The 25,116-nt window shown below is 34.3% G+C and overlaps 5 protein-coding genes across 6 annotated transcripts; 3 read left to right on the top strand and 2 right to left on the bottom strand.

Moving 5' to 3' along the window:
• Positions 1-2,537, top strand: LOC114383852. Its single transcript, XM_028343578.1, has 2 exons — positions 1-167; positions 2,016-2,537. The coding sequence occupies exon 2, from the start codon at positions 2,031-2,033 to the stop codon at positions 2,346-2,348; it is 318 nt and encodes a 105-aa protein (XP_028199379.1). The 5' UTR covers positions 1-167; positions 2,016-2,030; the 3' UTR covers positions 2,349-2,537.
• Positions 2,538-6,065: 3,528 nt separating this feature from the next.
• On the bottom strand, positions 6,066-6,722 carry LOC114369992 (protein DMP2-like). Its single transcript, XM_028327277.1, has one exon. It carries the CDS (start codon positions 6,720-6,722, stop codon positions 6,066-6,068), a length of 657 nt encoding a protein of 218 aa, XP_028183078.1.
• A 2,517-nt stretch (positions 6,723-9,239) lies between these two features.
• Positions 9,240-13,476, top strand: LOC114383833. The gene is made up of 7 exons (XM_028343566.1): positions 9,240-9,361; positions 9,535-9,611; positions 9,967-10,099; positions 10,422-10,525; positions 11,440-11,611; positions 11,722-11,862; positions 11,974-13,476. The coding sequence occupies exons 2-7, from the start codon at positions 9,562-9,564 to the stop codon at positions 12,985-12,987; spliced, it is 1,614 nt and encodes a 537-aa protein (XP_028199367.1). The 5' UTR covers positions 9,240-9,361; positions 9,535-9,561; the 3' UTR covers positions 12,988-13,476.
• Positions 13,477-14,547: 1,071 nt separating this feature from the next.
• LOC114383842 (adenylate kinase isoenzyme 6 homolog) lies at positions 14,548-17,119 on the top strand. Of its 2 annotated transcripts, XM_028343574.1 has the most exons (5): positions 14,548-14,677; positions 15,338-15,547; positions 16,327-16,472; positions 16,560-16,796; positions 16,882-17,119. In XM_028343574.1, exons 2-4 carry the CDS (start codon positions 15,347-15,349, stop codon positions 16,750-16,752), a joined length of 540 nt encoding a protein of 179 aa, XP_028199375.1. In that variant the 5' UTR covers positions 14,548-14,677; positions 15,338-15,346; the 3' UTR covers positions 16,753-16,796; positions 16,882-17,119. The 2 variants fall into 2 exon arrangements, with proteins under 2 accessions (XP_028199375.1, XP_028199372.1); XM_028343571.1 differs by having other exon boundaries at positions 16,560-17,119.
• Positions 17,120-18,178: 1,059 nt separating this feature from the next.
• LOC114383827 (somatic embryogenesis receptor kinase 2-like) lies at positions 18,179-24,667 on the bottom strand. Its single transcript, XM_028343561.1, has 11 exons — positions 24,583-24,667; positions 23,774-23,906; positions 23,591-23,662; positions 22,392-22,535; positions 21,289-21,360; positions 21,121-21,192; positions 20,925-21,037; positions 20,410-20,541; positions 19,984-20,325; positions 19,405-19,799; positions 18,179-18,743 (listed from the first exon to the last, which is right to left on the bottom strand). The coding sequence occupies exons 1-11, from the start codon at positions 24,665-24,667 to the stop codon at positions 18,429-18,431; spliced, it is 1,875 nt and encodes a 624-aa protein (XP_028199362.1). The 3' UTR covers positions 18,179-18,428.
• Between the last annotated feature and the right edge of the window lie 449 nt (positions 24,668-25,116).

Consider the following 25,116-nt stretch of genomic DNA (forward strand, 5'->3'; position numbering starts at 1 on the left):
TGTTGGCAAGTTCGACGGAATTTACTACACGTGTAGTTCCCCACACTGCTCTGCGCTCCTCATCGAATCTTGTCCCACCAATCTCTCTCTCTCTCTCTTTCCATTTTCTCTGCACTCTTTACCCATTTTCCCCCCAATCGTACGCACCAAACTCACACGGATACGAGGTTAGTTTCTCCAATCCAAACTTTGTTTTTCTATTTTTTCTTTTTCCCTTTCGTAGTTTTTGCATTTACGTGTGTTACTTGCTGATTCAATATAAACCCATTTGTGAATTCTTCTCAATTTGAATGATTTTTGCTCAGATCCCGTCATAATGCCCTGTGATTGGTGCTTTTGTGATGATGTTGTTGTGGATCGTTGGTTTCATCGTTTGTTCTAAAATACTACAATAATTTGGGTCGTGAGACTTGCATCTCATTTTTTGTTAAAGTCCTCGAGATTCAAATCAAGTGTTCATTTTCAAACTTTGTTTTTGGGGTTTGTGTTTTGTGTTATTTGGATGTGGAGGGCTTTTAGGAATGAGGACTTGTAGATTTGTGAATGAAGAGTTGGGGTGTGGAACAAGTAAAAGTGTGGGAATCTACACGGTTTTGTGTTATGATTGATAGGTAACCTTGTTCCTTAAGTATGTGGTGAGAGGTGTGATCCTGATAATTGTGTGTTTAGAAAAATATTTGTTGAGAGAGGTCAACCCTTAAATAAAGAAGAAAAAGAGTAGAAAAATAAATTGAGGGCATCTTAGTTTGTTAGAACTTAAAAGCAAGAATTATGGAGTAATTGGTGTTGTTTTGCATGTAGTGGAAGAAAAAGAAGGTAGTGATTAGATTTAATTTTGAATAGATATATGACTGGTTTCTGATCTGCTCAATTTGAATTTTTTTTTTGCTTGAATTTTGAGTAACCTACAAGCTTGGTCATCAATCATGAAACTGATTTTTGGCTCATCAACCTTTTAGCTTGACCCTTTTCAGAAACCTTGAGAATGATTAACCTTTTGGTTGCCACTTTTCTTCCAACCTCCTCCCCTCTCTCGCTCCCTGTCTTCCTTCTACTGTTCCAACCTATTTGAATGTGACCTATATATGTATGCATTGGAGGTTTCCTACTTTTTAAGATAGAAATGTATCTGAAATCTCTAAATACATGAGCTGCAGAAGAGGAAGAATCTGCTGAAAATTCTTGTAATTTTGAAAACCTGACTGAGAAAATAGCTTGGCATAATCTGAGTCCATGATTTATCATCCTGTATTGATGGTCTTCTAGTTTGAGGCAGTGGAAGCTGGGGGTTGTGCTTGGAAAAGTCTGTCCTTATTTACTTTTCTAAAATCTTGAAATATTTTACTTCGATTTCCAGGCATGAGGGCCCCAAGTGTGCCCTCTGACATAATCAAATATGTGGTTCTGTAAGGGAAAAGCATTCTGAGATTGATAATCATCATATTTGATGCTTCATTATTTTATTTTTTTTGGTGTGAGATTTGTACTGAGTAGATCAAATATTTCTTACTCAAAGTGCATTCTTTTGGCAAGGAAATGTGAAAGTTGCTGACGGTTGCTAAAATAATAGAAATTAAACACACACACCAAACTCATGCTATTAGTGGGGTTGGTTGTCTTATTTTCATATTTAGAATGTTTTTAAGGTCATATCTTAGGGTTTAAATGTGATGCTTGCTTTAAATGGAGGACAGATAGGTATTCAGCAATGACAAAGGTGATGGTTTTTGTATTAAATAATAATAACTGTAGTATGCTTCTAAGATTATAGTGTCTGAGGTTTGTTGCTCTGTCTGTTTTCACTTTTGGATTAGGTGTCCAATACCTAACCTAATTGTCAATTAACTCAAATCTTTCAAGAAAGATGGTTCAAACTTGTGTTAATTATAACATTCTTTCATCGCATTCTCTAGGCACCAGATTTAGTCTGATGTGAGAATCAATGCCCAGTAAAACCTTTAATAGTGTCTTTTGTTTTACTCAAATCTTATTTCTGACACAACTTGTTGCTGAAGGTTGCAAGAGTCACAATGAGTCTGGCATGTCTTGTGTGCCATAGTGTGGATAGTCCATCACCGTCACATTCTTTCAGGAGTTACTCTGTTTCAAGTGCAGAAAATGAAGGAAGATGTCATGCTGTTGCAACCTGCTTAACCAGGAAATTATCTCTTCCACCCTCTACATTACACTCTTTTCTTGCACCATCATCATCATCCAAAGTGACCCCACAACCTACTGGTTCAAGTAACAACTTGATAGCCGGTACGCCGCGGCTTGTACGAAGCCGTGCAGTGACAAGGGACCGAGTAAGAAACTGGAATTTTGATGAAATTGCAATGGAGTCCTAGTCTAAACTATAAGATAGAATAAGACTAGGGAATTTTCTTGTGGGATGGTTTATAGCATGGTATTGCTATGTTGCCCCTTTGAATTTTGTTGTGGGTGCAACTAATCTCTTTCTCTAGTTTTCTTGTAAAAGAGTATGACATTTGTAGCCATGAAAAAAATTCTACAGTGTGATTCTACTTTATCTGGCATTTTCCTTTTGCTTCACGACCGGCTAAAACTAAAAAAATTGGGCTTAGAGGAATACTTATGTCAAGTATCAAAGTTGACTTAAAATGAATTCACCCACACATATTTCCACCACTTTTTCATCACTCTAAATTCACTTCTCACTCATTGTTGCGGCTGCAATTTCAATAGCAGAGTTCGTGAACTATTCATGTAAATATTCTTTCGAAATGTAAGCTGCAATTTCAATGGCACACAAAGTTTATAGAAATTGTTTTGTTAGGAGTCAGGACTTCCGTGATCTCTGTCTCAAAAAATTAATCTCTATTTGTCCAGTGAAGATGCCCTTAATGCACATTAAAAGAAATGTAAGCTGTAATGTAATGAGAATATTAGGTTCTAGTCTTTGTGTTGTTATTTGTCAATCTCTTCCATATTTAGCAAAAAAGAAACATTAGGAGTATGATTTTTTTTAACACTTTTTAACTTAATTGAAATTTATTATAGTTTTTGGAATTTTAAAATTCTGTTGATTTATTTTATTAATCGTCACAATATTAAGGAGTTTTCAAATTATTTCCTTGTCATTTTACTTTTATTAAGTCAAGTTCTAAATTGAAGATAAACTTGATGCAATGTCTTCAGAAAAGATTGGTGGTTGTTCTGTCTCATTCTCACAGAAGTAAATAAGTGTGTGGAATAGTTGGCAAATTCCTTGTGGGTTTCTTGAAGTTTGTCTCTTGCTAGAAAGTGAAAGAAATCTGAAGATTTTGTAGGGGCGTGGAAGATTTTTGCTTTTTAGGCCTGACCCCGTTTTTCTGCCTAGTGTCTTCTAGTTTTTGTTTTTATTTTATATTTTATATGTCTTCTCCTAGTTTCAGTTGCATTTATGATAATAGTGGAATAACTAATGATAAATCTTCCTACAACTCGTTTTAGCATGTTTCTTTATAATTATCGTGCTAAGTTAATAGTGAAATAATCTTATCATCATTAATTTATTTTATAATCATTGTAGTCCACTTTATTAATATTATAAAGGATATATGTGAAAAAATAATTAATGTTACATTAAAAAATTAAAATAAAAATTATTTTTTTTACACGATAATTATTACGGGATGGAGAAAATACTTTACAAAGAAATTTTGAATGAAAAATAAATATATTTGATATTTTAAAAATATAAAACACATACAATCTATATTTCACATACAATACATATTGAATATAGAACTTGGTTTTAAGGATTATTAATGTGAAATATAGAACTGGACGGGTTTAGACTCTTGTTCGGTATGTTGCTTGATCATTAACGGAGTGGACGGATGGACTCATATGATAGGAAGAAGAGTTGAAAAATTTGAGGAAAAAAAGAGACTTTCACCTAAATTAATTAGTTTTTATGCACTATATTGATATTTTTAAATTTAATTGATTTGGTTTATGTGTAAAAAAAAAGTTACTTAGCCTATTTGATGTTTAAAGAAAAACAATCATTATAATCTAGCATTTGTCAAGATTATTTTTGTTGGATATGTTAATCTCTCCATCAATATAGAAAATTTCATTTAACTTCATTTAACTTAAGAGTGTGTTTGGATGAGGGAGAAATTTTTAATTCTAAGAATTTCAAATACTTCAATTAAATTTTTTTTATTTTTAAAATTTTGTGTTTGGATAAAAAAAATTAAAATTGTGAGGGTGAGAAAATGAATGCAAAGAAAAGAGAAGATATGATTAGTGTATTTTCAAAGAGAAGAATATTGATACACCATCACACCCGACCACAACATTCAGTGAAGTGAATGACGCATCAATGTTCATGTTTATGGTTTATCCCAAAATCTCCACCATATAAAATAGTATTATTTTTAAAAATGTTTCTCTCCTATAAGAAGCATCAATGTTCATGTTTATGGTTTATCCCAATTCAATCATGATTTTGATGAGAGAGAAGTAAAACAAGGACGAAAGCCAAAATCCCAATCTAAATCACAATTGTTTTATGCGTTTCTACAAATCCCACACGAATCCTAATCCCAGATGATTAACTCTAGAGGGAGGGAAATTGTGAAACCCACAAACACTAGAGGTATATATATTAATATCACTATCGTTTTGGGTTGTTATGGTTAGATATGACAATGGGACGGGTACGAGTATTGTCTCCCCAACCCCTTATCCTGACTCTCCAACATATTTTCATACCTTTACCTGATACCCGACGAGTTTAAGTTTATTGTTCCATCCCCGTACACGATTTAACTTAGAAAAATATTTTTTAAAAAAATATATTAAAATTTTGATTTTAGAAAAAATAAATTGATTGTTAAACATTTATTTTTAACTATTTATATATTAATAAAATTATTATAGCACATGTGTCTACAAAAATAGTTAAGAAAATAATATTAAATTATGTAAAAGTTCTAAAATAAAATTAATTAGTAATAAAAATTTTATGCCTTTTGATTAAATTATACAAAAATTCTAAAAATTTTAAGTGGTAGGCGGGTTCGGGTTCAGGGTCGGGACGAGTCTAGTAATCCCATATCCGTATTCGTACCCGACTTTTGGTTATCGGAAAAAACCCGAATCCATACCCGATCAACTCGGATATTACCAGTCTAAATCAGGACGAATTCAGGCGGATACCCACGGGTATAGATTTTCTTGCCATGTCTAGTTATGGTACCAAAGTCCTTTACTCATCCTTAATAGAAAAACTAATTTTCTGTCTTACGTGGTCCCTTTGTAAGTTTGAATATGTGAGGTAAGTTGGACCCTTAGTTATATCATGTGATAGTTCATAGATCATGAGATTTGAGGCGTGCATGGAGTGATTTACAATTCTCCTAGTAGGATGGTGTTGGCAGAAGAGTGCACTTTTACTTTCAGTGCAGTTCCTTTTATACCTTGCTATTTATGGAACTATTTTGAGAAAAGAGTAACAACAATGGAAATAAACGCAATGCTTAATAGAAACGAGAGAAAGGTTGATATAATCTGTTCTCATATCTAGAACTCCATTGGGGATCAAATTACAACAAATCAGAGATTTTAGTTTTTTTCTTCTTCTTTCAAAGATAACCTATAAGTCACAATCATCCCTTAACAAATAGCTGACTCTCAGTCGTTTTCTTTGGATTAAGATCCTCTAATGTTAGTTTTGAACATGTTATGAGAAGATAGACACAAAACACCTGGGTCCATTAATAGCACCCATTGTTGTTTCTGTTGGGTCCATTAATTTTATTTTTGTATTTTTCTCTCACATAACACGACATTATCATATTATTTGTCAACACAAGAGGATCAAATCCTTTATAGTGATCCCTTGAATGTGTTAACTAAAATTCTTATACAAGAAGTCAGGTTATAATTATGAGTATGTTTGAGTAAACTTTTCAAGAATTACTTTTACGAGAATAAAATAAGAAGAAAAAATGGAATAAGTTTTTTCATAAGTTAAAATTAACTTCTGCATTAGTTAATCTGAAGAAGCTCTCTTGTGTTTTAGAGAAACTATATTGGAAACAAAAGGTGTTTCAGGTTCTAGAGTAGAAAGGATCTCTCTGCAGCAAGAAGGGGTAGCCAATGCCTCTTCTCTTGGAAGGAAACACAACAAACAAAACACTCACAAAGAAACCAATCACAAGGGGGAGAGTGTTGGTCACCTTTCTAGGCAATGCTGGGTAGTAACACTTGACAACATCTTGATGCAACCCTGCAAAAGCAAGAAAAGAGACAAGGGACAATGATGCATAGAAAAGATCACTCCATCTTAGTCTATAATCCGACGGCACGCGCGGCTTCTTGCCTCCATTGAAAGTCCATATCCCTCTGAATGTTGCCACTCCATAGTACAACCTTCCTGTGGCACTTCTGAAGCTATCAGTTAAGGTGAAGAAAACACATGACACTGCCAAAAGGGCCAAAAAGTTTCCCATCAACCAACGGTTCAAAGTGTTGCATTCACCATCATCTGTGAGGAGAGGTGCAAAAATGCTGAAGGCAAGGATTGTCACTGTTGGCAAGAGGACATTGAGCCTAGCAGTGCCACTTAGTATTGCATTGATGACATAGAAATAGTAGGATTCATCAATGTCGTAGTCATCAAGATCATAGTAATCATCCTCATTCTGTTGCTGCTGTTGATCATCACAGTGGAGAATCAATTCTTGAGTACTATTTGAGTTACTCATCTCACAGCAAAAACAAGGTTTATTTGGATTTGGAAGAGGGGATTTTGTGGTGGTCTTGAAGTTTGTTCATGTGGAATTATAAGGACTGTTTTCAATATAAAGAAAACAATCTTTGCTTTTGTTTTGGTTCCTTCCTTTGTAAATGAAAATTGTTGAAGGAATATGTTTTTCCTTCTCTGGCAATGTTTTTGTGTCAGCATTTGCTTTCAAGGTGGGAAACCTTTATGCTTTGCCATGCTTCCACTTTCCAGAAGAAACCCTCTGTCCAACAAGCTTTGTAACATTAATTCAACATCGTCTTATAGAAGTAGAACCCTTTTATTTCAGTTCACTTTTTTTAGTTATATTATTATACCTTTACACTTGTTGGGAAACAATCATTTTTGCTTTCTCTTTAATTATACTTCTTATAAAAATGTCAAATCGTAACAGAGAATATCAGCTGACTTCTTCAATAGATGTATAATGAAAATGATGCAAAATCAATCAGAGATCTTTTATTCTCTGACATGGGCAATTTAGAATGGAAATGCTACTTGTGCATACGGTGTTTAAAACTTGCATAAGCTGATTTTCTGCTATTATTTGTGAGAGAAAAAATTACCAATCCAAAATATATTTATTTCTGCATATTAGAGTTAGCTGAGTCAGTGTAATGCCAGAGTTATACTTGAATTTATTTTGCAACAACTTTGGCCAATCCAAAAAGTTAATAATGTAAAAATGAGTATTTTCTTCTCTTCTTATGTAATTAGCAAGTGCAACAACAAATTAGTAAAGCCTTGGCCCTTGGAATTTTAAGGTTTTGAAGTTTTTGTTTTTATTTTTTATCAACGGGGCCTAAGCCCAAGAACTACACAGGAATTGAACTCCCATAACATCATAACAAAGCAAGGGACTTAAACACAGTCGGAACTTGCTCATAAGAAACATACTCTAAAGAGGAATCATGCAGAATATTGGCTAAAGCATCAGCACAACGATTACCCTCGCGATAAACATGAATAATCTTAATCTTGAAGATTTATGAGATATAAGATTAGTTTAATGATTGGGAAAGGATGAAGAGAGAAGAAATGAGAGAGAGGCCACGGGTTCAAATGCTCTTAACTAACATTTCTAACAAAACTAACAAACTATTTGGATGTTCCTCTTCATTATCAGAGACTGAACATAAGAACATACCAAGGCATTCTACCAAAGCTAATAAGAGATTAAGTAGTAGGAAAGCCAGAAATTTATCTTTTTTGGCTGAGTCATCCTAACAAATTTGGTCCTTGTTGTACTTCTCTCTCATGTCATTAAAATCCACCCTATGGCTTGGAAGAATATTTTTCAACCTTAAAATAGTGGTGGTCTTGGTTTAAGATCGACTAGAGAAGTCAATAAAACTTTTATGATAAAAGCGGGTTGAAACCTGTGTAATAGACCAAATGACTTGTGGGAATGTACTTGATGAAATGACTTCAGAATGGATCATCAGTGCCCTATGTTTGAAGCTTGAATGCTATTGCCTATTGCCACTATATATCTCCTAATAAATCTTGGGACCTAATCAATGAACTCCTCAAGTTGTGCTAACCAAAATGTGATCCATAAAAGCTTCTAAATGACTATTTTTTGTTCTACAAGTATACTTTATTTTAAGAATTATCAATGTAAAAAAAATCAATAAAAACTTAATTACTCATTTAAAGTTTAAGAAAATCCAAAATATAAACCAAATTTAAAGAAAAAAGTGTAAATATTTTAGAATGTCAAAATTTTATTTTACTATGTTATTCACTCATTTAAATAACATATATTTTGTTTTCATGTAGTATTTTTTCAAAAAAAATAATTTAAAAATATAAAAAGTAATTAATAAAAATCAATTTAAAAGATGGTTTACAAATGTTTTACTATATATTATATTAATTAAATAAAATTTAAGTATTAATTACAAGATAAAATATTTAAAAACTTCTACGTTATTGTTCAATAATATTTTTAGAAGAAAAAAATAATTTTTTTAACAGAATTTAATACTATCAATATATAATAAAGAGTTGTATTTAAATAATTCAAAGAGTATCCAATAAATATATAAATTGTAGTTGAGAATACAATTTTTTTAAAATCTAAAATCTAAACTAAATTTAAATAATAAATATGAAAATATTAAAAATTTATTTAAGTATATTTTTTAGATAAAATTTATTTAACTATATTATTTACTCTGTTCAGTTAAGTTTAAATAAAAATTTTGTGAAGATAAAAAGAGTAGGAGAATTTTTTTTCAAATTAATTATGAAGGATAGTCACACACACTTAAAACTTTTCGACTTGTTTACTTTTAATTTATATGGAGAGAATAAATATCTTAAAATGGTAAATAATTTTTGCAATATTATTTAAATATAAATTACCTTATATAATAAAATTGCTAACTTCTAATAATATTTTAAATTAACTGAGAGTATAATTTACTGGAAGTTAAACTCAACAGATAATTACACATAACCCACGCGGACTGAACACTTCAAAACTAATATAAACAGAGGAAAAAAAAACACAACAAAAAAAACTGAGTCCAGTTTCATCGATCCTTCTTCAGAAATCAAAATCCTTCTTCGTTAAGGAAGACCCAGAAGCAGAGGGTACACCACATATAATCCAATTTTCATCGTCATTGATGCACACTTACCCCACCCTTCTCTTTTTTCTTTGTTCTATTTAAATAAATAAAAAAATTGAAACCTTAAATTCCTAGCTGTCTTCAATATCGTAAAACTCACTCTGCAATCATCGATTTTGTTTTCCTGTGATTTAGGGTTTGATTCTGATCGAAACCCGCGCCATGGCCATGTTCGATTCCATCTTCAACAAAGGTTTTAAGGCTGCCAAATGGTACTGTTTGTTTGTTTATTTATTTATTTATTTTCTGTATAAAATAATCTGGGGTTTAATTTTTCTTCTTGCAATTGTATATTTTTTTATGCTTTGAAATGAATTTAATACTGTGCATCAATTGGCCTGGTTGAACTATTTGGGATGGTTTATGCTGAATTTTCCCTTTACTTTATTTGCTAAGTAACTGGGTATTTTTTTTTCTTAGTTTAATTGATCACATATGCATTTCAGTTTGATTTAAACGATAATGTTTATTGCAATAGCTCATCTGGACAAAATTGTTCTATTTTTATTTTTTTATCGTTATTTATTTGGTTGTAAGTGATTTTTTTACCAATGTTCATACTTTCAGTAAAACATTGCTGAAGCTGACAATTCCGCGTATAAAGCTGCTAAGAAACAGACGAGAGATTCAGTTGAAGAACATGCGGCGTGAGATTGCCAAGCTACTTGAGACTGGACAAGAAGCCACAGCTCGAATTAGGGTATACCTGATTTGCATAGCATTGAGGTTTTAAATTGCGGTCACGGTGCAGTTTCATTGTGTTTCTTGATATTATGGGAAATTGCAGGCAAATGTGATCGATGCGGTCACAATTGCGGTCGCATTGCAATCATGGACACTAAAAAAACCTTGATGTTGCGGCCAAAATCATGGTTGCAAGCCATTTTTTAAAAACCTTGCATAGGATCTTTAGTGTTGCATTTTTTTTTCTGTTTGAGAATTTTAAACCAATGGCTTTGGACAGAAAATCTTTTTGGTAATTTTCTTTGTTAGCACTGTTGCTGATGTGGTCAACTGTGCAGGTAGAACATATAATAAGAGAGGAGAACATGATGGCTGCTCAAGAAATCATTGAACTCTTTTGTGAACTTATTGCAGTCCGCCTTCCAATTATTGAATCTCAAAGGTAATGTAGAGATGAAACAGAAGTCTGGTTGACTGGCTTAGATTTTGTCTGAATTTGTGTGATATGCCAACGTGATTTTTGCATTCAGGCTAGTCATTTGTAAATCTTGTGTTGATTAATTTGATAAATGCTCGGGGCATAATTTTGTGATAGCAGTGTGACTGCCTTTGACTCTGAGATGAAAAATCTACTGGAAACTATGAAATGAGTGATGCTCTTTGGTGTTTGGGCTGTGAAGTGCCAACAAAAGAAAATTCCAGATAGCATCATAATTGTTGCTTCACTATAATAAGTTTTTATGCATGTCGTCGTACTGCTCTTTAATTCTTTTGATGTTCTGTTATTGTATTGCTATATTTGAAAATTAGCTCCTTTGATTCCATGGCAAGTATACCCACTTTGAAATAACAAGGGAGTCAAACATGGAAATAAAATATCCGTAGCTAAGAAACATGCATATGCTTTGTCATTGATGGAATATTCAGTACTTGCACATTGTTAGAGTACTTGGTCAGATTCTACCTCAAATATATATTGAAGTGACATCTATATTGGTAACCATTACGAGCTTTTTACAAAGTAAAAGAAACTTTCCTTTAACTATTTTGTCAAGATATTTAGTCAAGCAAGTTATATTGAGCTGAACATTTACAGATCTACCCCTTAATAGTTGTCAATTCTATTCTAATCTTCATATAGGTTGTATTATTTGCTATTAGTATCATTGATCAGACTAAGAATTTTGCTCACCATTATCTTTTTTAGAGCATGGCAAAAAAAGTGTTTAATGGATTTTTAACATTGTTTAGGTCATCCTAGTGTTATGATTAAGACCATGATCATTTTTGTAACCAAAGTATAAAATCTCAACCATTATTCTCTAATTATGTATCAATCTTCTCAATATTGTTCAGGGAATGTCCCCTTGACTTGAAGGAAGCCATATCTAGTGTATGTTTTGCTGCACCAAGGTGTGCAGATTTGCCAGAGTTGTTGCAGGTTCAGATGCTATTTGCTGCCAAATATGGGAAGGAATTTTTATCTGCTACGACTGAGCTCAGGCCAGACTGTGGTGTTAATCGCCAGGTTCCATGAATTTTTATGCTATACAAACTTTTGCTTTTCTTTTGTGATAAAACATTTTCATACAGAGCCATTTTCTTGTATGACATTCTCCATGTGAATTTCAATTGCAGTTGATAGAGCTGCTTTCAATTCGTGCTCCTTCACCAGAAAAGAAACTGAACCTTCTAAAAGAAATTGCTGTTGAGCATGATTTAGATTGGGATCCAGAAGCTTCAGAAACTGAGTTCTTTAAAAAGCATGAAGATTTATTGGTAAGTGTTAGGCCATAGTGACCAACTAGATGGGAAAAAAATTGGCAATAATATGGTAAATTCTTTCTTTCACACACTATTATCTTACATTACACGTGCTTTCCTTGTCAGAATGGCCCCACCCAATTCGTTAGTGGGTCTAAGTTGCCCCTTCCTGATGAAAAACACAATGAAGAGATGCACTCCACTCATGATGCACCCAATAAAGAACAACCTGATTCTGATTCTGGCTCCGACACATTAGAATTTCCTGAAGTTCCTAAGGTATCAGTCCAGCCAAATGCAAATGTTGCCACAGCTCCAGAAATGGTTACACCTTTGACTATGGAACCCCTCGAGGTTGATCTTGATTCACCAAGACATTCTGGAGATTTTGCAGATGCAAAACAGGAGCAAGTTGAAGATAGATCATCAGTTCACAAAGATGAACCCCACACTTCAATTTGCAAAACGGAGAATAAACAGTTTTTGCCATTCATCTCCCCTCCATCTGTATCATCTGGATCATTTTCTGCAAGACATAGTGACTCACCTCCCTCCTTCTCAAGCACAAAATCTGAAGGCAATGTGGACTTACAGGATGTGTTGGCTGCTGCCCATGCTGCTGCTGAAACTGCTGAACGTGCAGCAGCGGCAGCTCGCAGCGCGGCCAGCCTTGCTCAACTCCGAATTAATGAGCTGACAAAGAAGAAAAGTAGTGAACATGTGCCTGACAGCAGTAGCTCTGAGAACCCGTTTTATGCTGGTGGCAGTAATGAATCTCCAACAATAATAGAAAAGCATTTCACTGAGCAAAATACTGCAGGTAACTCTGATGTCCATAATGGAAACGATGTTGAACATCACCAGGATCATTATGCTTCCCCAGACTCTCATTCATCAAGTTTTCCCTCCTTTGAGACACTTAAGGAGGATTTTGCTTCTTCCCTACCCAATGATCATCGTGTATTGGATGACAAGTCCTCGAGTCACCAGCCTAAGAGATTACCTTCAATGGACGACGACTCGTATTTCTCATACCCCAACTTATTTACCTCTCAAAACTCTAATGTGGGATCTCAGGCTCATTCAGATAACAGCCGTTCCCCTCATTCAGATAACAGCCGTTCCCCTCATGATCTGTGATGCAGAATTATCATCCGGCCACCCATTTCCTTATGAGTCTCAAGTCTTGCTTATGAGTGTGTTTTATACTTCTGCAGTCAGTACTTTATTTTTATTTTATTTTCAAAGAGCATGCAATTCTTGGCTTTGTTGTCTACATAGTAAATATTAAGGCTGGCTTTGCATAATGATGGATGGGCACTGCCACTATATAATTTCTTTGGTTCAGAAGCGTTACTGTTTGTGGCTGGGGCTGCAATGAGTGTAGAAATCTTATAGTGTTGGAATAAAAGCATTCAGCTTCATTTTCTTTATATTCTTTTGTTTCAAGGACAGCTACACAGCAGATATACGAGTTAAATCACCGGAGGATATTAGACATTTTAATGCTTTCAGAACTTCATTTGTAATTATTGTAATACTGTGGCGGCATGTTAGAGTGTGGAATATATCACTTCATAGATATTTGCATGATTTTTCTTTTGAGTAATATGTAACACATTAGCCTTATTGTTGCCAAATCTGTTAGATATGCATCATTTGACAAGAAATTGTTCTTACCTTTTCAAATCTCTTCTCCCTTAAAGGGTTCAAAATATTGCAGACAAGAGACTAGCGAAGATCTTATCAAGGTCATGAATTCTCTATGATCACATCTTCTTTAATTGCTGACATGAACGTACCATTATAATTTAGTGTCTATGTGTCATGACTAATGCGCTTCAAATTATTGGATAATGGTAGTGCACATCCTTTTCCTATCTATTTTTCGTAGTTGAAGTTCTGTGCCCACACAAATGCGTCGTCATTGTTATAATTTTTTTAAGAAATAAAATACTTCGCTCCAATCCCAATGACCAAACTATTACAGTACTTCTTATATAATTATATTATAATGCTTTATAAACTAAAAATATAGGCTCCATTACCACAGAATGCATGCTACTTGCACTAACTATCTTATGCCTAAATACAATTTTGGGCCATTGGAAAATAGTTACAGCAGATTCAAGGTTATTGATGTATATATGCAATTGAGATCTTCCAAAAATATTTTATAGCATAACTACATTATCAAGATGTATTCTAATAGTGGAAGTATGTTAAAAGCTTGGCTGAATTGATTAGAAGTCTCAAAATGAGTTAAGCTCAAATAATTTAATGTATGATGTGGATTGTGTTCTAAAACTTAGTATCGATCTTAATCTAATTTAGTCTAGTTCAATAACTAGCTCGCTCATTTTTTATTATTATAATTATATATCATTAATTTGAATTGTAATGAGTTTTATCAAGTTTAAATATATTAAGTGTACTCGTATGTACTGAATTATTAATATATTACATTTCATTAGAACACTAATCATGATTGATACAAATGTTAATAGTTTGTGTCCTTTGATTAAATAATATTGAGTTTAAATTTTGTCTTAAATATACAATAAATCGTATTGTAAAAAAAAAAGTTATTTTGCCGTGAGCATTACTTCATACAATCGTACCGATAATAACATGGTCAGAAAATAAAAATAAAAATTAGAACTCCCCAATTGAAATTAAGAGGTTCAGTGTAATATTACTAATATACAAGTGTTGTTTTCAAATATTAGGGAGTTGTGGATAAAAACAAGGAGGAGTGATTCAAATCTGAAGCTGAACCCTGAGGAAGCTGCCTCAGCGACGCCGTTGCGATTCAGCCTCTGACATTACCGTAAGTTCACCACCGTTCACTCTTCACACAAACACCCCGAACACGTTAACTTCATCAATTTGGCTTCGCCCCCTATACTGGCTTTGGTATTGAAATTTTCTTTGTGACTTTAAGGAGGGTTGTTGGTGTTGGTGATGAGAAATTACATAGTATTAGATTATTCGTCACTCAGTCTATTGCCAAGTCACAGAACACTAATTATCAATTTATGTTAATTTTTTTTTTGTTCAAGATTTGAGGATAAGAGAAACCACTAGTCTTTATATGTTTTCAGTGGGTAGACTTTAAAATGCTCTAAGAGGATAAGAGAAACAGAACCAGAACAAATAGGCGATGTTGTGCGTGAAGTTTGAACCTAGTGAGAGCTACGGAGGATTAGATGTATGCAGCCTTACCCTAGCAAGTGGAGAGGTAGAAGCAGAACTAGAACAGATAGGAAAAAAAAAAAAAAGGAAGCATTGCAATAGAGATTGAAGAATAAATTTGAAAATGGCCTTGTTGTACATAGTGTAGTTTCACTTTCACAATGGCACCAAAACCTTACAATTTCTCTTGATGATGTGATTTGTAATATTGTTTATCAAAAGCCTCCCAGGTCATCTTTATACTAGATAATTGTGTGCAATGCGAAACAGTGAAAGTGTCTGTTTGTTGCTGTAGGTTGCAGTCATGGTGCAAGAAAATGGCAAGAGGAAGAAGCCAAACATTCTGGTGACTGGGACACCGGGGACAGGAAAGACAACCATGTGCACTGCTCTAGCAGAAGCAACCCAGCTCCGCCACATCAATGTTGGAGAACTAGTCAAAGAAAAGAATTTGCATGATGGATGGGATGATGAGCTTGATTGTCATGTTCTTAATGAAGACTTGGTAAGATACCAATTTATTTACTTATGATCCTTCATGTATGCTTTTGTTTGGAATTTAGCTCCTCTAAAGCAAGAAGACGTGTAAAATAGTAAAGACAGAAAGAATATATCCATTGTTAATTTAAAGAGTGTTATATACAATTCAAATGAATTGTAGATACATCTTTACTTTCTTATTTTACACATCTCAATTTAGAAAAGCCTAATCCTTTAGTGGTGCAACAACATATGGATTTTGATGAAGTTCTTTTAAATTCATTTTGTTTGAAGGATGCGTAGATAATAGTTGAATGGACTATAACTAAACAATGAGGATCTTTCAATGTCTAATCCTTTTGCAGCTGTCCTTACCCCTTTCCCTCCTTCGTTCTTCTTATTACCATAGTGCATACAAATATTGAACTTCCAGTCATACTAGTATGATAAAAGACATTGAAATTTGAAGCTAATTTTTCTTCCGAATTTTCCTCATGAGCTTAGTTGTCTGCTTAGACTGTTGGTTATGTGGTTATGTACATCTAGTTGTAATTTCTTGGGGCTCTTTGTTGCCACAGGGAAAGGGAAGCCCCTTTTTTAATTTATTATTAAGAACCTACTTGTCCATTTATGTGTCAATATATTTTTTGTTTGATGTTGAACTGCTACCTGGATTTGGTTTATGTTTGATTAAATGAAATGATTTTGATATTATCCTCATCATTGACACATTTCTTGTCATCTTGTGTGTGCTGCCTGATATATAGGTTTATTTTACGAGTTTAATTTGCATGGTTTCTGTAGGTCTGTGATGAACTTGAGGATGTTATGGAAGAGGGGGGAAACATTGTGGACTACCATGGCTGTGATTTCTTTCCCGAGCGTTGGTTTGATTGCGTGGTTGTACTTCAAACTGATAACACCGTTTTGTATGACCGTTTGAGTCGGAGGTACAGAAGACTCGTTTCTGTTATTGATTATTGATTTTGCTACTCTATTATTGATTTCATTATAAACTTTCCCTGTATATGTGACAGGGGGTACAAAGATTCAAAGCTTTCGAACAATATTGAATGTGAAATCTTCCAAGTTCTGCTTGAGGAGGCTAAAGAAAGTTACTCAGAGGAGAAACTGATTGCAATGAAGAGTGATAATATAGAAGACATTAGTAGAAATGTGGCAACTCTGACAGATTGGGTCAGAAATTGGTCTTTGCCCTCACAGTCTTGACAAAAAAAATGAGTACTTTGTATATACCATTTTGCGCGAGTATGGTGAAAGTGTCATCATTATGGCGGAAGTTGATCCATGTAGTCGACCCCACCTAGTGGGATAAGGCGTTGTTGTTGTTGTTGTATGGTGAAAGTGTCATGATGAGCTACCTGATGCAGATCTGCAGTATGGTTGAATTCTTACAAATTTTTGGTGTGGCATGTATTTGTGACATTTATGTCATGGATTTTAAATTTGACAATTTAAAGTGTAACTTTTACCAAGTTTTGTGTACTGTATTTCAAATAGTTAAGGGAGGTTTAATTAAACAAGATGCAATATAGTATCAGGAGTTGATGCAAAATCCTATGATGGGTTGATGGAACATTGTGTCCCCTTCTACTTGTTAAATACCGTCCAATTCCTATTTTACCATCACCACTTACACCTGCACTGTTGTATGTCATCAAGTCAACACATACTATCTTATTTTCGTTAGCAATGCAGCACCATGGGTGTTCAATAGTAATGCCATATTTATGTGAGTGAGTCTTAACTTCTCATTTGATGCATTCTGTTACTGAACTAGTGAGATTTATGTGAATTTCAACCACTCCTCTTAATATAATGGGTGACGGGTGGGGTAATCTAATGGGGAGAAAAACACGAGATTGAGAGTAAGATGTCTCTCGACAAACTAATTTGTTAGTGCTGGTCACGTTACACGTTTGTATTTTTCGTTCAGGATAAACAGCAACATGGTTTAGATTGAATCATCACTTTCTTTCGTTCCAAACTCAAGTCTTAGGCAACGCATTTGTTACTTTTATTTGGCACATGTGACAAAAAAATATTAAAAAGCTAGAAACGTGGGAAAGCTACGAGGGAAACTACTACCAAAAGGTGCACATGTGGAGCTGATGAAGTCAAGAGTAGAAACTCAATTGGAGGATTATACTCAACAATGTACAGAAGTTTTTTGCTATTAGAGAGCTTGATTTCTGGAATTTTTTTTTCTTGGTACAACTGTTTAGACAAGGTAAATTTGAAAATAATCTTGTAACGAAAAGGAAAACTTATTAGTGTATCAGTTTCTCATCCTTTATTTAAATACTATGTAAATTTTAGTGATTGTTAGTTGTCCAAATCAAACTGATCTATTTTACTTACCACTTGAAAAAGAAAACTTACCATCTCTGCTATTTATTTATTTAAATTTGATTGATGGCTGATTAAACAAGTTACTAATTATGTACAAAAAAAAAACAAGTTACTAGTTAGAAGGCTGATCAGTGATTCCCCAATTATTACGGATAGGAAGTTAGTTCATTTTTTAAAACTTTGCTTCAAAAAGTAATAAATTTAATTTTAATACACTATTCCTCGTCAAAATTATAAAGCATAAATCGCAGATTTTTTTTAAAAAATAATATGAAAGATGGTGTACAGAGTTGAGCTGCAATTGCTTCATCTAAGTAAAATTTCACTTCATCAAACTACAGCATATGATACATATTGTAATTTGTAACTCAAGAAAGCAACCCGTATGCACAAATGTAAATGAATACAATGCAGTGGACTTGACTTACAGGACGTGTAATCAGGAAAGGACAAGAGTGAAAGAAAACTATTATAGCTGAAAAAATGTCATAAATAATTCTATTTTCTCCCTTTAACTTACTGTTGTGCCAAAGTCACCTTGGACCAGATAACTCAACTGCATGTAGATTTTCAGTTGAGTCAACAATCCAATCGGAATTGGGATGAGGGGCCAACTCCACTTCCTGGCGCAGAACTTCCACCTTTTGCCACTCATCCCATCTTTCTGCCAAGCCATCACCTTCAAGCATTCGCACCACTTCTGACATCTTAGGCCGGTCCATAGGGGAACCTTGTGAGCAAAGCAGTGCAACCTGGATTAACTGTTCTACCTCAGCATCTATGTAATTGCTATGGAGATCAGGATCAACCAGCATTTCTAGCTTCTTTTCTTTCAGAAGTCCTTTTACCTAAGAACATACTCAGCCATGTCAGATTTGGATATGACATTACTACTAAAAGAAAAAGAAAAAAATGCATCCAGAGAAACAAACAATCAGTGCTCAACTATGAAATTCATGTCAACAAGTAACATGGACTACAAGCAAATACTAATAATTGGTTCATGGAAGATCATGAATGCACACTTCAAATGAGTACGTGCCATTGTTTACCAATATGCTAATCCTTCTTTCCAATTAGAGACAGCCTAAATTTTCCTCCATAAGTGAGATTATCAAGGCAGTAACACAATTTCAGTACTGATTCTTGCTAATGGGCATTATTAACCTTAACCCAATTTTCCTAGCCTGCATTCAAAAAGTAGCAGATAGAACTTGCTTTTTCCTTCTGAGACCCAACATATTACATTTCATGTCATACATACTCCTTTGAATAAAAAAAGTTCAAGTGTTTCAAAACACTAAGAAAATCAAAATTAGTCGACAGTGACGGCAAAGGAAAATGTTCCTAATTCCCTTTACTATCTATGGGTATAGTTATTCTAAGCCATCAGTGCGGATAGTATTGAAAGAAGGAAAACAATTACTTAGGGGTCGTATGAAATTCAACAGTAAAGGTAAATATAATTAAAAAAAAAAACACAAGGATATTCTTTTATAGTCAACATACCCAATCCAGCAACATAACATCATCATCATTTGCAAGTCGAGCCAAGTCAAAAGCCCTTTGTCCAGTGATTAGCTCCAGAAGCATTATACCATACCCAAAGACGTCTGTTTTCTCTGAAGATTTACCAGTAGACAGGTACTCTGGTGCTATGTGCCCAATTGTGCCCCGTACAGCAGTTGTAACATGGGTGTCCTTGTAGTCCATCAGTTTAGCCAACCCAAAATCTCCAACAACAGCCTCAAACTCCTCGTCCAACAGTATGTTTGCAGCTTTTACATCACGATGAATAATCTTTGGGTCACAATGATCATGCAAATATGAAAGACCCCTTGCTGATCCCAATGCTATTCTTTTCCTTGTCGGCCAATCAAGGGGTTGTTGATGTGCCGGACGCTCTAGAATAATGCAAATACAAGATCACAAGACAATGCTAAGTAGAAGATAATGTAGAAGACTCATATTTGACAAATAAAATAAATAATTGAGTCCGTAGTCACAACATAGCAAAAAATACAGTATGTCCTATTTTGTTGCCTACTAGTCTAGTGGCCATATAGGAGGAAAAAGCAAAGGCCGTACCTCTTAAGCATGAGGCAACACTACCATTAGCCATGTAAGGATATACAAGTAGCCTTTCAGTAGGAGTCATACAGAACCCACGTAAACGGAGGAGATTTCGGTGCACAGCCATGCTAATCATCTCTACTTCAGTCTGAAACTGAAGCTCCCCACCAGGCGTGCGCTCCTCTTTCAATCTTTTCACAGCAACCAGTGAACCATCAGTCAAACGTCCTTTGTAAACCTTACCAAATCCTCCCCTTCCAAGAATGTTCTTATTGCTGAAAGTATCTGTTGCAACTTGCAGTTCTCGTAATGAGAACCTCTTAAGCTGCCCAAGGTGTACTTCAGGATCCTCTTCAGCTGTAATTAGATGTAAGTCAAATTCCATCCAATTAATTTATTCAACCAATACAGTATTCAATTGAATAGGATGGGATAGCTCACCGGGCACATCAAAGAAAAACTCCTGTGGTTTCCTTCGACGCCACCAAGCAAACACAATTGCAGGAGCAGCAAATAACAGAGCAGCACCTGCAGCTACTCCTCCAGCTATTGCACCAGTGGCACTATTTCCTTCTGCAATCAAACAGAGGAAAGTTGAAACAATAGTGCTTCTTTTATCTTGAGGTTTCCAAGAACATATAAAATAAATGTAAAGTTGTTGTAGCAAAAACAGAGATTGGACCTATTAAAATGTATATCTGACCAATGAGTTTTTATCCCAAGTGGATTCATTAAAGAATTTAGTCTTAAAAAATTAACAATACAATAAACAGTAATGATGGATAATGAACAAGTCTATGTAAATTGATATAACAAACTCACTAGCATGAGACAGTAAGAGTCCAAACACATTGAATGAAAAAAGAAAAATAAAAAACACCATATTAAGACCTATAATTATATTTCAATCAATAAAAAGTACAAAAATAAGTATGATGGAATATGGCCCAGGTTACCTGGAGCTGAGATTGGGGATGGTGGGACAAAAGGGGGAGGAGGAGAAAATGGAGGAGACCCGGGACAAGGATGCCCAGTGACTGGGCCACATAGGTCCAAGTTGTTGTTAAAACTGCAAGAAGGGCAGTCCATTCAGAAATTGTTTGCAAGTCAGAACCACTGCATGCAAGAATATCTCAAAGCTGAGCAAAAAACCTGATAGGAGTGAATAATGAGAAGGAGCCATTATCGGGAACCACACCTGATAGTTGGTTGTTAGACAAATCCCTACATTTAAAAGTAAATATTCAGAACAAAACATTAGCTTTGCATAAAAATATTGTGTAAGAGAAATAAACCACGTGTTGAGGTAAACTGGCTCACAGCACTTGGAGAGCTGTAATATTAGTCAGTGGCATGGGAATAGGACCAGTCAGGCTGTTGTTGTTAAGCCGGCTATCCTTAGACAAACATACCAGGAAAATGGCATTAGAACTTAAATTCAATAGTAATACAAAAAAACAAGAATACACACATCAACAGGCACAAACCACCATACTGAGCTTTTGCAGTTCTACCCTATGACTATGACAAAAAAGTATTAGCAATTCATACCTAAGTGAAAATAGTTCTCTCTTTCATTTCAGGTTCACTCTTATAGTATTTTTTAAAAAATTTCAAAGAAACATGCATGAAAAACAAAAAAAAATGTATGCATAAAAAGGCGAGTCAAATGCACAGGCTTTAATTAATGAAGATCAAATGTTTTGGGGCAAGGGAGGGGTGAAGGAGTAATTTTGGGTAGATAGGAATAGAATGAAAGTTCCTTTTATGAGTAACTAATCTAACCTAGTATTTCAATATGCATTTAGAACAAAGAATGACACCTTTGGTTTTATCAATGGTTAGTTTTCAGTTGGGAATGTTGCATACAAAGAACGATTTTATTTTGATTGGTTTTAAGTTTTCACTTTCATATAATAGATTTAAAAATTTCAAGTTTGAAAGAACTCCACAGAGAATACACAGAATTTGCAGCAAATGCATACCAAAACCATAGTTGGATGCAATTCATCTAATTTTTAGATTTATTATGGAATTTAATTAGTATGTACTGACATTGTCATCTAATCATAGATTGCCATGTATGGTAAGATTTTTTTACTTTTATAATAATTACTTTAAAAGTCATATCTAGGATAATTTCTAATTTCTAATTTCTAATTGATTGACAGTGTAGAAATCTTTACACTGATAATGTATGAAAATTAAATTCTTTATTACAACCCATAAGAATTTGTTTTGTTTTATCATCTCAGTTTCAATACTTTAACTCAAGAAGGCACTTTGGCATATTCATTTTTTCATATACACTAATGGGAGTTGTTCATAAATCATAATGCAAACAAAGTATACTGATGGTAAATAATTGAATTCAGAATAAAACTAATTTCTTAAGAATTTCCACTATCAATAAGTATACTCACAGAAAGCGCAATTTTGACAACTTGCCCAATGACTCTGGGATAGGTCCACTGAAACGGTTTAGATACAGATCCAAGCTCACCAAATTAGTAAGATTCCCCAGGTCATTTGGAATTGGTCCACTAATGTTATTGCTGTAAAGTTCTCTATTATGAAAAATAAATTACATAAAAATATGAAGATATCAGATATCCAAATTAATATTTTGTAAAATTAGCATTTAGCTACCAGATTTGTTTCAAGGCTCCTTATAATATTACATTTAGAATATGATCCACGTAATCCCAAAACACAGGAGGCCTTGGATTACCTCTTTAAGAAACTTCTGATCAAGTCAAATGCAACGGTTGAATCTCACAAACTCAAATAGATAGCATAACCAAAGAGAACCTATGCACAATTATAATGCTAGTCAAACCACCCTTAGCCAAATACATTTTCAATTTAGATAGCTTCTCAATAATCCACAGTCAACAGTGTACAGACAAATAGAGACTAGTACATTCTCAAGAATCGAGACCAACCCTCAACTCCCCCTTCCCTCCTAACATAAAAGCGTGAAGCAATACATCATCATGCAGAGTCAAAACCAAACAATCACAACAGAAGAAAGGAATAAAGATCCCCTTGAGAGAATCTCTTATAAAAAGCGTGCTTGTCCCTGCCCCCATGCCATGGTTCTTATTGGCCAGTTACAAAGGCTATAATGTTACAACTTCATCATGCTTCAGAAGCCTTAGATAAACTCACCAGTTACAGAAATTTTTTATGATTATTTTGAATAATAACATGCATTTATCAAGTTCAATGTCCTACATATAAACCTTACCACCAAAAGTCTGCATTGTAAAAGCTGAATGACATGCTATAGAGAGGAAACAACTTTAAAAAGTGAGAATAAATCATGAAAATAACCATAACCTTAGAGATATGAGGACCAATATTGGTCATTAAGACCACACTACTAGAAAAAGTATTGTTCCAAAAGCCTACAGCTTCTATGCAACTCAAATGAAATGACAACAATCTAAAAACTTGGATGACCTTTCCTACGATACTATTGTAATAGAAAAACAAACTGCCAAATAAAATATTAACAAAAAAGAAAACAAAGCATGGTCATCCACTAACCAAGTTCATAAAAATATCAAAAAAGAAAAACTAAAATATTGAAAAATCAAAGGATGAAAGTATAACATACAAATACTGTAAGTTTTTGAGCTGACCAAGCTGTGGAACAAGTTGACCAGACAAAACAGCATTTCCCAGATCACTGATATTAAACCAAAGGAAAGAACACATTAAAAAAGAAGAAGATGAAACTAAGCTGTATAAATACAGAACGAAAATAAATATGACAGATCTCAAAGGACATGCAGCTTACACTCTTATGACACTATTATCATTGTTGCATGTTACATGAAACCATGTGCATGGATTGACCAGTGTAGGGTCCCAACTTTGCAAAACATTGTTAGGATCCTGTAAATTTGTCCTCAGGCTATGTAAGGCGTCACCTGTTTCATAATACAAGGACAAAAGATCAGGTGCTGTAAAGATGATCACCTACAGAAACAAAGTTGCAAAAAGAATCTGCTAGACACTGCAGCTAAGAAAGCACTGTGTTGTTGGATTTGACTATTTGAGCAACACATTTCACCCCCTCCCCCCACGCACACGCACACAGACAAAAATAAAAGAAAACAAAACAAGTTGAGCAGCAATTGAAGAAAGTGAATGAGAACCTTAGGTTCAGGTCCCCTACTAGACAAACAAGTACAAACAATTGAGGAAAAAGATAAGCCTAATGAACATTGTTCCTATTCTCCCATATGAGCAATCATTGAATACCCTAGCCATAAGGGCATAACCCATTTTCCGAGCACCTTAAGAGGAAAGGCATTGTCATCAAACACTCTCCAACAGAAAACCAATAAGACCATTGGGACAAAAAATAGTACTCTAAGAATCAAGAGATACAATATCCCTCAATGATGATCCATCAAAACCACTCCAACACTTAACATTCCACAACCACTTGACAAAACAAAAACACAGATGGCACAAACAATGAAACACCAAAGGTTCAATCCATTTAACAAACTCCAACTCAAACACAACCAAAGAACTAACAAGCACACATTCCTTTCAAAAAGAGCCACAAAGCAAAGAGTTTCAACACAAAGTACAAACCTTCCATGTTAGCAGAAACCAACCATAATGGGCGAGCTAATAACACCCAATAGATGAAAACAGAACCCCACAACTCTCTCTCCATCAAAAAACTAAGTCACCAGAACAAACCTCAGATCCAAATGATACCTCACCCCCCAACACACCATCACAAAAACCCAAACCTTATTCTCCTCAAAAACCCAAAATGCCACAAAACTCTAACCCCCCAAAAAATCTCACATGCAAGTAACCAACACCACACCCAGAACCCGATCTCATCAAAACACGCCTATTCCAAAATCACCTCCCAAAAAAAAAAAAAAAAATCAAGAAAAAAATAATGACACTTTCCCACATTCTTGTTTTTCTAAGTTGAAAATATAAAATAAAATAAACATTTTGCTTTTAACTTTTTCTCTCTTGGTTCAGAAAGAGAACACTATTATTTTTATTTTCATTTTTCTGTTTGTGTATTTATCAGTGAATGTTTTGAGTGAGGCGTGCTGCTTGCTGAGAGTGAGAGTGAGGCTGCCCGAACGGTGCTGACCGCTG

The sequence above is a fragment of the Glycine soja genome, chromosome 2, assembly GCF_004193775.1.
Source record: "Glycine soja cultivar W05 chromosome 2, ASM419377v2, whole genome shotgun sequence".
Lineage (NCBI taxonomy): Eukaryota > Viridiplantae > Streptophyta > Magnoliopsida > Fabales > Fabaceae > Glycine > Glycine soja.

Bases quoted from the DNA above. Each gene is read 5' to 3' on its own strand.
- LOC114383852 (XM_028343578.1), top strand. From the start codon at position 2,031: ATGAGTCTGGCATGTCTTGTGTGCCATAGTGTGGATAGTCCATCACCG.
- LOC114369992 (XM_028327277.1), bottom strand. From the start codon at position 6,722: ATGAGTAACTCAAATAGTACTCAAGAATTGATTCTCCACTGTGATGAT.
- LOC114383833 (XM_028343566.1), top strand. From the start codon at position 9,562: ATGGCCATGTTCGATTCCATCTTCAACAAAGGTTTTAAGGCTGCCAAA. The intron at 9,612-9,966 runs GTACTGTTTGTT...TCATACTTTCAG, and splicing joins GGTTTTAAGGCTGCCAAATG to TAAAACATTGCTGAAGCTGA. The intron at 10,100-10,421 runs GTATACCTGATT...TCAACTGTGCAG, and splicing joins AAGCCACAGCTCGAATTAGG to GTAGAACATATAATAAGAGA.
- LOC114383842 (XM_028343571.1), top strand. From the start codon at position 15,347: ATGGTGCAAGAAAATGGCAAGAGGAAGAAGCCAAACATTCTGGTGACT. The intron at 15,548-16,326 runs GTAAGATACCAA...TGGTTTCTGTAG, and splicing joins ATGTTCTTAATGAAGACTTG to GTCTGTGATGAACTTGAGGA. The intron at 16,473-16,559 runs GTACAGAAGACT...TATATGTGACAG, and splicing joins TATGACCGTTTGAGTCGGAG to GGGGTACAAAGATTCAAAGC.
- LOC114383827 (XM_028343561.1), bottom strand. From the start codon at position 24,667: ATGGAGAGAGAGTTGTGGGGTTCTGTTTTCATCTATTGGGTGTTATTA. The intron at 21,361-22,391 runs GTGAGTATACTT...GTCTAAGGATAG, and splicing joins TTGTCAAAATTGCGCTTTCT to CCGGCTTAACAACAACAGCC. The intron at 21,193-21,288 runs GTGAGCCAGTTT...TTTTAAATGTAG, and splicing joins ATTACAGCTCTCCAAGTGCT to GGATTTGTCTAACAACCAAC.